Source organism: Liolophura sinensis, chromosome 6 (genome assembly GCF_032854445.1).
Source record: "Liolophura sinensis isolate JHLJ2023 chromosome 6, CUHK_Ljap_v2, whole genome shotgun sequence".
NCBI lineage: Eukaryota > Metazoa > Mollusca > Polyplacophora > Chitonida > Chitonidae > Liolophura > Liolophura sinensis.
The window spans coordinates 54,622,148-54,633,584 of record NC_088300.1 but is presented as its reverse complement, the minus strand read 5'-3'; the positions used below and the strand labels follow the sequence as shown (position 1 = coordinate 54,633,584).

Genomic DNA, 11,437 nt, shown 5'->3' with positions numbered 1-11,437 from the left:
GCAAGATGAATCCAAGTTAATCTTTGGGAACTCTGTTATAGAAGTACATGTAATTTATAAATCGCTTTGGGTGCTTGTCATACTGCGCACCATGGGTGTCTATATGAGTGAGCCAGATGACCTCTAAGATTATAGCCAGCTTAGGATTCTTGGAGCCCGTAATGAAGTGTAATTCACAACAAACGGCATTGGGTGGTATCCAAGTGATATGTGACTGAATATGTATGGTGATCATAGAGAAGTTGCACAGGTTAGATTAACAGTAATGACAGAGAAACCACTAATATGGAGTTATGCCAGGTAAAAGGCTATTGATCACTGCCCAGAAAAATGTTGGATTTTTTTTCTGATTTCCTTCAAAGGAGTGGAGACCATGATTGGGAGCAGTGACGTCACATCAGGTTTTTTGCAATTTAAAACACACAGAGTGCTGTATACAAGGACACCATGTCATTAATGCTCACTCTCAACAGACCACCGTGGAATCCGAAGTTTTTAAAGCTAATTCGTAGTAAAAAATCGATAGGTTTTCCCAAAACATTGTTTAACGGCTTTTTATCTGATACATACTTCATTTTAGTGTTTCCTTTGAATTTAACCTCACTCTCATACAAACATAGAATGGAACACTGGTCATAACGGCATACTTAAATGGGTCCAAATCACAGTAAACACGTCGTTCTCCGCTGTCATGTCGCAGTTCTTCTGTTCTCCCTCACAGGTTTATGACAACACACATACAGAAAATTTCTGACATACTGGAGGGAAAATCTAAACGGGAAGGCGGGAAGGAGTAACAATAGTACAATCTTTGAACTCTACTATGGACAAAAATTAACAATCTAATAAGGTTATTATTAAGGTCTTATAAGAATATAAGGTTGATAGTTTTGAAATGATGTAGAAAAGCTACAGGTGAATTTAATACCCACTGCGTTGTATAGTCCAAAACATTGTTTAACGGCCTTTCATCGGATACATACTTCATTTTAGTGTTTCCTTTGACTTTAAACTCACTCTCTCCTCCAATCTCTTCTTCTCTTTGTCTAATGTGTATACAGTTAGCTATGTTTATATTTTGACATTGGTCCAGAAATGAAATTCTGATGAGACAAGTGTGTGTATTAATGGTCACTATCAATGAAAGTCCAGTTGTTTATTACTGAAACTTTTCAAGTACATGCATTTCTACAAGGTTATGGCCAGATATGACAATAACTTACAAACAAGAATGCCATAAAATGACCACAAGCACCTGGTTGCCGTTCACAGATCCCTGTCTAGTTGGTGAGCCAGCTGGTGGTAGGTAGCGTGGTAATTATCAGCAGCACATCTTGTACAGCTACAGCGTGTATATAGAAACACAGACATACGAACAAGGGTAACAACTTCATGCATGCCTTTCAGGCATCTTAACAAGTAACGTATACGAGTATTACAAAAGTCTATGCAAAACTACACGTGGACCTAGAGAACACAGGCTACGTAATAGACAAAAATAAAATAAATACATATATAACCTGAGAAAGGCATACGATTTCATGCACAGTGATTCACTCAGCGTTTGACGCTGACACTCATGACGCGTTTGAGGTGAATTCAACCCAAGTTGTGGGGAATATAGAATGGAATACTGACGGACTACATAACGGGGTCCAAGTCGCAGAAAAACGCATCGTTTTCCGCTGTCACGTCGTGGCGCGTCTGTATTCTTCTATTGTTTTATGGGAACACACATACAGAAAAGCGTGGCGTAATAGAAGCAAAACCCAAACTCAGAGCACATATGGCTTTGAGCCAGTGTTATAAACGCAAGAAGTCGGGAAGGAGTTTTTCACACAGTATTTCCTCGATATTGACTGAGGTGACTTTGTTGTGACCATTCACAAAGATGTTGGTAACCGAATATTGAAGTAAAAGGAAAAAACTTGTTTTACTGGATTGACTTAGCAAAGAGAGACACCTACATACATGGTGGATAACGCATGGTTTGTTGCCTAATGTGTTATCGACCGAGAACACTGACTATTTCCCAATTATTTAAGTCAGCTGTAGATACGATTGTTTAAGCTTGGGTTTCTCGTTTTATCAATTTGCTGTGTTATTCCAGACCTTGAGATCTTGAGTACCCGTACGAGGTTTTAACAGATGGGGAAACCGTTTCACATTTGTGACGTTTATAGTAGTAAAAACTATGTGACCACGATGTGACCATGCGACCATCTTTATATATTTGAATGGTGTTTAACGCCATGCTCAAGAATTTCTCGCTTATATGGCGGCGGTCTTACTTATGGGTAGTGGAAATAGGCACTTGTCAGGTGCTTTCCAATCGCCTTAGTACTCTGACGTATGGCGGCGGTCTTACTTATAGCTAGTGGAAATAGGCACTCGCCAGGTACTTTACAAACGTCTTGAATACTCTGGCGTATGGCGGCTGTCAGACTTATAGCTAGTGGAAATAGGCACTTGCCAGGTACTTTACAAACGCCTTAGTACTCTGACGTATGGCGGCTGTCAGACTTATAGCTAGTGTAAATAGGCACTCGCCAGGTACTTTACAAACGTCTTGAATACTCTGGCGTATGGTGGCTGTCGGACTTATAGCTAGTGGAAATAGGCACTCGCCAGGTACTTTACAAACGCCTTGAGTACTCTGACGCATGGCGGCTGTCAGGCCTATAACTAGTGGAAATAGGCAATCACCAGGTACATTACAAACGTCTTGAATACTCTAACGTATGAGTAAACATATCAAATCATTAACGTAGAAAAAAGGCAGTGGCTTTTCGAAGATTCCAAAAAGAAAATTATTTCATCTGAAGTTGGAACAGTTTTAATAAGTGTTCCTTCACTTTTGTTAGGATGCCATTACAATGTGAGGATGGTTTACACAGTTGGTAAAATGTTGAAACGAATCAGCCTTAATTCCTGTACCAAAAACATGGCATTTCAGAACCAACCAACCAGAATTCAGGGAATTCTTCTGGTTCTATATGTGATCTTGTCCTGATGATAAATATTCTGGATTCACGACAACTATGAAACTCTATTTCATTGCATATTGGGACACATATATAACATATTCTCTTAAATAGCAGGAAAGCAACACAAAACCTACCAATGGGGATACCAAGATTGTCATACACTGTTTGCCTAATCTGTCAACCTGAGTTATATAGTTTTCACCTTCATTTAAGGCAGCAGGTGGTCCAGAATTTACCTGCAAACTTAACATTCCTGATTCTCGAACCATCCAGAATAACAAAGTTTTAAGTCAATGAATCAATGATGTAAGTAATCATTCTGTCACTTGATAGACCAATCAAAACAGTGTACCAATCTGGGACTCTTCAGCTTCCATACATTCAGAAAAGACACATACTTCAGTGGGTTCTGGGAACTCTACAGTGATCTAAAGTGATTGACGCAACCCAAAGATAATAACTTTGAATAAATAAAATTTTCCTCTTTTATTTGGCAATATAATAATAATAATAATCATAATTCACAGTAAAGTACAATGTGGGAATAATTTTACATGAGAGATATGTACAGAAATATACAGTAGTCCAGCACAGCTCAGGATTAAGGGGTAACCCTTTGGTGGGCTCAAATACGCAAGGACAATGTAGGAGTACCACTAGGCTCACATCAGCAGTACACATACTACTGCAGTAACGTATGGTACAGACTTAGGCTAGCTGGAACAAACACAGCCATACCCCATTATCAACCACAAATCTTAAATTACAGACCAAATTCCAGTATATTCATAAAATTTAGCATACATATGAAATGCAGTTAAAATTCCCCGATATCTTTGTGATGACTGTGAATTTACATGGCACTACACACAAAACATGTAACCAATGCATTTCAGGAATAATTTAAACGTGGGAAAGACAAAAATTTAGTGTGAAGACAAAAGTGTAAACGAAGCAAAGGTTCATAAACATATGTACATAAAACCAACACAAATGTGAGAGATGTTTGGCACAAGCTGGAAGAGGGATTTTTTCAAGCTGAGGCAGAGTTCTTGATCAGCAGCAAGCAGAACATCTTGCCACTGCGAGTCCCACATGTTAGTGTGCATGGACTGACTATGTTGCAGTAAAGGTGACAATATGAAGGGAGGGAGGGAAGTGGAGAGGGCAACTATTTGGGATACCACACACACACACCTAAAAGTGGGTGCACACTCCAAAGTCCATAAAGTACAGCAAAGCCGAGAACAACCTGAGATCAATGTGACCAGGGCAGATTCCCCATTGTCAATTTTGACTTGAATTCAAATTTGGCAATTTGACATAAAAACTAATATTTGAATCCTAGGAGTCAAAATTGTGAAAGTCCATGTTAAGACATCACAATCATGGTTAAACTTTCACTGGGCGCTATAAATTTTGTTATATCATAAAAAGTGGCTGAGTGGAATTTACAAGCTCAAACTGCTTCAGCTGATACCTTTGACAGCCAGGAACTGAGATGGAATAAACCATACCAATAAATTAGACTACATGCACCTATATTACGGAATGTCCTCTTGCTATACAAGCTCTGCAGTATTCACAAAGCAAACACATTACGGAACCCAATGTCCAACAGGCTGTCTGGTCACTTTGAAGCCATTCAATAAATTGACACTGTCAAGATCAAAGAGTAAGTTTCAGGTGATTGGTATAGTAGTCAGGAAGTGAAATAGACACTGTGATAATACTGTTACATTAATACAATACAGAGCATTTGTACAGAAGAAAGGGACTTAAATAAGGGGAGGATTGGTTGGGTAGGGGTGGTGTGTGGTCATGCTACCGTTCCTGGTAAAACAAGTTGATAAACCCACATATGTGGAAGGATTCTCTTGAGCCTAGCCTGGGAGAGGGTCGAGATGACCTGGTATCAATTTCCTGATGATATGTAATCAAAACACAGTGATCAGTGCTAGCCATATATGGAATTTTCTAGCATCTGTATAGATACACACAATGGGATGAGATAAGATACTGGAGATAATTTGAAGTAAATATTTAATTTGGCTGGGACGCAACAAATCTGGATTAAGACAAGAAATGACTAGATAACCACTGTACGGTGAGACGGGACGCTGAATTGTGCGCAATAATGAGAGGGGGTTGGGAAGAGAAGGAGAAGGGGTGGTGGAGAGGTGGAGTGTTGAGACTTGCTGTGGAAAACAGACGCATTTTAAAAATTTAATCAATTTACAGCTGCGATGCAGATATTATGCATTTTACAAAAGAAATTATGAAAACATCTTGAGAACCTCTAAAATCGACAGATATGTGAATGTACACATAAATCATTTATAACAGAAACAGTGTTGTCATTCCACACTGCACAGAATTCACAATCAGCACTACACCCAAAATACCAGGCCTGGTACCTTCAACAGTTCCACAGCTCTTCTATGTACAGAACATCATAACAGCTTAAAATTTGGTCCTTTATAAATAACAGTAGACAAGTATATACCTTCATTCTCAATCAGACATTTAAACCCAGCCAGTTCAGCGTACTGTTTTCTTATATAATTTCTAGGCTTATACTATTGTTTCCAGCTCCGTCTCGTAACACTCTGTACACTTGACTTGTGTCAAAAACTTGAGAAAGCCATCAAATGGTATCAAGTCAAAACGTTGGGTGAAGATCAAATGCTATATGAAAAGTCTCCCTGTTCAAGTGTCCTGACAATGCCTCTATTGGTAAAGTGCAACCAGTCTGGCTAGAATATGCTCTCTGTCCATCAGAGGAAGTCTACTTCTGTCCACACCAGAAAACACTCACTTTTTGCACAATGATGACATTATCATCTATTTATGCCTTAGCTGAATTGAATGTGTCACTGCCAGTTAATTTCTGACGAAAGTTTCAATCACTGGAACTGCTTGAAGTGCCTGATGAAAAACTGTTTACCCTAAGACAATTGGAATGATATTGTTTATCCACCAGATGTAGGAAGTGAAAGTCTACCAGTTTTGTCCAGAATTGCTGCCAGTACAATGGAGTCACACTTGACGTGTCTGTCTGATGATACAGCAGATGTCTTCATAGAGACCAACAGTTATTTAAAAACCAGTGAGTCAACAGGATGTAGACAATTCTGTGTTCTGTGGCCAAGTCTTTGATCACATTATCATGGATAACATGTAACTGATTTGGGTTCTTGTATGACCACAATTGGATTAATAAAGGTGATGGGAAGATGTTCGGTAATTTACAGTAATCTGTTGAAGCCAAATTACCTCTTGATGATGCCAGAATATCAGTAAGGCTCATGCGGATACCTTGAAGACAAACAACATACAGTTTCTTTGTGATAAAGCCCGTTGGAACACACTTACATCTCGCAGTCATGACAATAATTTGAAGATCCTGTTGCAGTTTTCTTGTGATAGTTTGAAGCCAGTTTGAACCATTGCTGATACATTGCAGGCAGCAAGGTTCATGATGATCCCTTGAAAGTAGTGGCATGTGGTTTCTTGGTCAAGCCAACAAGGTTCCATTACCAGACCACATAGTTGAAATAACTGTCAGTCCTTTTGTACAAGCTGATTTTCAGTCCTTTTCTCCTGAGCTGATTTAGGTTCCGTGATATACAACAGAGCAATGCTGAGTTGATAATGACACATTTGTTTGCCTGGGAGTTTTAATGATACCATGATGACAAAAGTCAGTCATACATACAGCGGAGTCATGGATGAGCACAGTAACTGTACTGGGGGGTAAGTCTAAAGTGAGGTGGGGCTGGGACTACCATAGCCACTAGATATGTCGTCACTTAGGCTGTTTGCCTGGCGTTTGATCTGAGAGAGTGCATTGTAATTGTAAGGCATGCTCGCAAATACAACCCTCTCTTCATAGTCATATTCACACAGTATCTTGTTGTCACACAAATAGAAGCGGTCTCCCACACAGAATCTGTAACAAAAATAGAAAAAAAGTCATGTTAGTGATGAGGTTCTGTCAAAAAAAAAATGTCTTCATTGGTCAGAAAAACTTGGGTCAACAAAATGTCATCACAAGGGAATGACGAAAGTAACAAGACAAGAGAGAATAGGTCACCTGACAAATGAGTGGTTTACCTGCAAGAACGGATTCATTTGTTTGCAGCAAGTATTATACTGAAGGAACAGTTAACTGCTGATGGCAGACAGGTTTTGTTGATGGTGCTGAACACTACACCTGGGTACCAAGTATTATATCACCTTGGAATGACAATAGATTGGTATATGACTTGATGAATGTTTAAACCTTAGCAGCTGATTGTGGATACCAGACTCAATTCTTGCACCACTATTAGCCTATTTCAAAAAAATTCTTATGAATTGTTAACTTATATTTCTCTTGAGGATGCCTTACTTAGAATGAGAAGTTAAAGCATTGTGCCAAACTACACAGAACATTCACTTTTCCCAATGAAATATTTTCAAAATCAGACTCACCAGTGATCATATGTTAGTCAGATTCACTTGTGATTCTGTGTTAGTCAGACTCATCATGTGTTTGTCATACTCACCAGTGACCATGTGTACATCACATTCACCAGTGACCACATGTTAGACTAACCAGTGATCATGTGTCAGTCAGACTCACCTGTGACCATGTGTCCATCAGACTCATCTGTGACCATGTGTCAGTCAGACTCACCTGTGATCATGTGTCAGTCAGACTCACCTGTGATCATGTGTCAGTCAGACTCACCCGTGACCATGTGCCAGTCAGACTCACCCGTGACCATGTGCCAGTCAGACTCACTTGTGATCATGTGTCAGTCAGACTCACTCGTGGATATGTGTCAATCAGACTCACTTGTGATCATGTGTCAGTCAGACTCATCTGTGACCATGTGCCAGTCAGACTCACCTGTGATCATGTGTCAGTCAGACTCACCCGTGACCATGTGCCAGTCAGACTCACTTGTGATCATGTGTCAGTCAGACTCACCCGTGACCATGTGTCAGTCAGACTCACTTGTGATTATGTGTCAATCAGACTCACTTGTGATCATGTGTCAGTCAGACTCACCTATGACCATGTGTCAATCAGACTCACTTGTGATCATGTGTCAGTCAGACTCACCTATGACCATGTGTCAATCAGACTCACTTGTGATCATGTGTCAGTCAGACTCACCCGTGACCATGTGTCAGTCAGACTCACTTGTGATTATGGGTCAATCAGACTCACTTGTGATCATGTGTCAGTCAGACTCACCTGTGACCATGTGATAATCAGTTTCACTTGAAACACACTGTGTGTCAGTCTGAAGCATCTGCGATTGTGTGTTAATGAGATTCGCATGTAACTGTGAGTTAGTCTCACTCATCTGTGTGTTAATCTGACCCATTTATGTGTCAGACAGATTCATCTGTGTCCTAGTCAGACTCACCTGTGATTACACTGCTGACAGGCGAAGCATTCCAGGTGATACACATTACTTTTAGCTCTCATCACCATCTCAAAGGCTGGGATCATCTTGGAGCAGGCTGAACAGTATCCAGTTGTACCAAACAACCTGCAATTTACACCACCAACTGTCAGATCTATCTAAATATCCAACTTTAGGAGGAAGTAAGTCAGAATGTACAAACAATCTAACAAAGGTGTAAATGGGATTACTGTCATATTACTGACAATGTCTAATGTTTTTATGTGCAGATTATAAAAAACATTATTTTATGTTGTTACTTTCATGGTACATTAAGGATATGGTATATACACATGTATAGAAAGAGATTTGCCAATCATCTAACTGTACATTACAATATCTTGGAAAATAATACCATGTTGAGGAAGACTTAAAAAGCAGTTGGTATTGGCTTCTCTTCTCCTAGACGGACATTTTCATACTTTGACAAAGGCCTTTACTGGGTACTTGAGAGAGTTAAGTATGTCAAAGTGTTAATGTGGCTGAGCTACCTGAGATAGTCTCTTCTGCAGAGTAAGAGATTAGCCTTGGTAAAAAGCGTCGAGCCGACCTCCCCGAGGCGACAATCACAGCAGGAACATTTCAGGCAATCCTCATGCCAATACTGGTCAAGAGCCTTGAGAAGGTAGCGTTCAGAAATCTTCTTCTTACAGCCGGCACACTCCTGCTGCTTGGCCATACTGTTCACCTCCTCTGTCTGGATCTGCATGGGGCCTGGCGAGGAAATAAAACAACCAAACATTACTTCTTATGTCTGAGTTGTACACCACAAAACCACAACTGTAGAGCTTTCATAAACAATAAACCAAGAACAAACAGGTCCGATCTGAAAATACAATTAAGGCTACCTCACCTTTTTGAAGGTTGCTCACCAGTACATCATCCTGTCAGTAACATATGCTATCAGGTACATGCTCTGTGACTCACACAAAACAAATACATGATACATATTCATAGTGACGTTTTAGTACAAAATGCCCACAGTTAACTATCCATTAGGACACCAAGAAGCACATACCTGCCAATTTAGAACAACAAATAAAACCTTATGAAGTCTCCAACCTGAGTGTAACTGTCCAAGAGTACCACAAGGCTGTAACATGTACTTCTACAGAATACTGATAACACTCATCAGCATGTATATTGTACATAGCCAGTTGGCCATTGACATTCGAACAATACTGGGATATTTAGCAGTCTTTAAGCTAATGTCACATAGATCTCAGCACATGATACAGAGATATTTACTTTACTAATCTGGCTGTTTAGCTTACATACACACGCTGCACACGTGTGTCAGTAATTGGTCAAATTTCCATGGCTGACCTTTACAATCTATATCACAACAGTTACACTACTATGACAAATGTCACTCAGCTTCAACCGCTGTGAAGGATTAATAGCTCAGTGGGAGTATAACAAAGTAGCAAAGAACACAGCATTTCGAGTCCTTACCCATATAAGTCAATGCCTACTTTATTATGTGTTTTACTGGCAAAGTCGACACAAAAATATATCAAAATGGGATAAAAATATACAATTTCCCTTTTTATTTGGTCCAATTTTGATGTTTATTATGATTTACTAGTTTTTCAAGGGTTTCCAATCCTGTAATATGTCTTCAACAGGAAAAATTGCTGAGAAAGCTCATGTTTCCCACAAATAAGATGATTTTTAAGTTCTATTTTCATTTTTATACAGTCTTCTGACACTGAAAAAAACAGAGATTTATTCAGCCCAAAAAACAACTTCAATTGCTGTGGCATACCATAACTGTAAGCAACTCATTCAAACAATGGATAAAAAAGGGACACCTCCTTTTCAATACAGTTAAGATTAAAACTAAAAACCATTCTAGTTATTTATTAATTGCTATTCTGTGGCGTTAATGCCTTCCTAAGGGTTTTTTAAGGACTAAGGGCAAGTTTATAGACTGAGGAAAGAAGAGAGTCCAGAGATACACGTAACCATGATCCTTGGCCAGATATCTGACAAACCTTCTGATTTAAAGCTGCAGCTTGATTAGCTGGAGCTGGATATGAGCTTGCAACATCCTTGGAGCATGTTCGACATAGGAAGCCCTCAAGATTACACATGTTCAAATTATTCCCCAACATAAAGTCAATGTAAATCCAAATCCTGAAAACCTGTAGTATTTCAACTCACTTGGTTCCGTGGACTCCATCATCACTGTATTGACATTTAGTTACAAATCCAACATTCAAAAAGGGTAGAGAAGTTTGGACTGCTGGTTAAAAGCTCACCAAAACCTGGTAATTGGGCATTTAGCGAGAGCAGTCAATTTTTCCAACCTTTCTGCAAAGCTCTTCAGACTCATTTACTGAGGCATGGCAGATATCCAGCTATTTATGTAGTCTAAGAGGTCTTAACAACATAATGCTGGCAATTTTATAGTGTACATTGACATGTGATTACTGTAGCCCCTTAATCTGCCAATTTGCACCAGTAACACCCTAATCTGAGCATAACAACAGGCCACATGTAACACACAGTCATTAGTGGCTTACTTGCACAGGACAAGCCACCCGATCAGGGTTAACGGTCAACGCCTGGGGAAGGTAAGTATATTACAATGGCTATCTGATTGGAGGCATAATCAGACCTGCTCCCTCCATCAATTCCATATCCCTCCATTAATTCTGAGACTGTAATAATCAGAGCAAATTCAGCCAGCCAAGGCAGTCTTATCACAATGGCAGAGATCATGAACTGTACAGAACAGCCAAGACTGTCCGTGTCATTAACACCTAACACAAGTATCTTACACATATAAACCAGCTGAAACATGTTCCCCAACACTTACTTTAAGCCAGAAATCTTCAAAAATATTTCTCTGCTAATCTATGAAACACATAAACAAAATACTAAACTACATAAACAATTTTCTTGATATATTTACAGAGAGATCCCTTATATTTCTTGAGTTTTCTGTTTTTCAGATACAGGGACTGTTATTTAACATTAAAA

At 39.4% G+C, this 11,437-nt stretch overlaps 1 protein-coding gene across 6 annotated transcripts in view; it reads right to left on the bottom strand.

Moving 5' to 3' along the window:
* Positions 1–3,444: 3,444 nt before the first annotated feature.
* Positions 3,445–11,437, bottom strand: part of LOC135467952 (LIM domain only protein 3-like) — an 87,084-nt gene continuing 79,091 nt past the window's right edge. For all 6 annotated transcript variants that reach the window (XM_064745898.1, XM_064745897.1, XM_064745900.1 and 3 more), the window contains 3 exons: positions 8,941–9,163; positions 8,411–8,536; positions 3,445–6,939 (listed from right to left, as the gene is read on the bottom strand). In XM_064745898.1, coding sequence (XP_064601968.1) covers positions 6,750–6,939; positions 8,411–8,536; positions 8,941–9,163 — 539 coding nt within the window. In that variant the 3' untranslated portion in view covers positions 3,445–6,749. The remainder of the gene's footprint in view (positions 6,940–8,410; positions 8,537–8,940; positions 9,164–11,437) is intronic.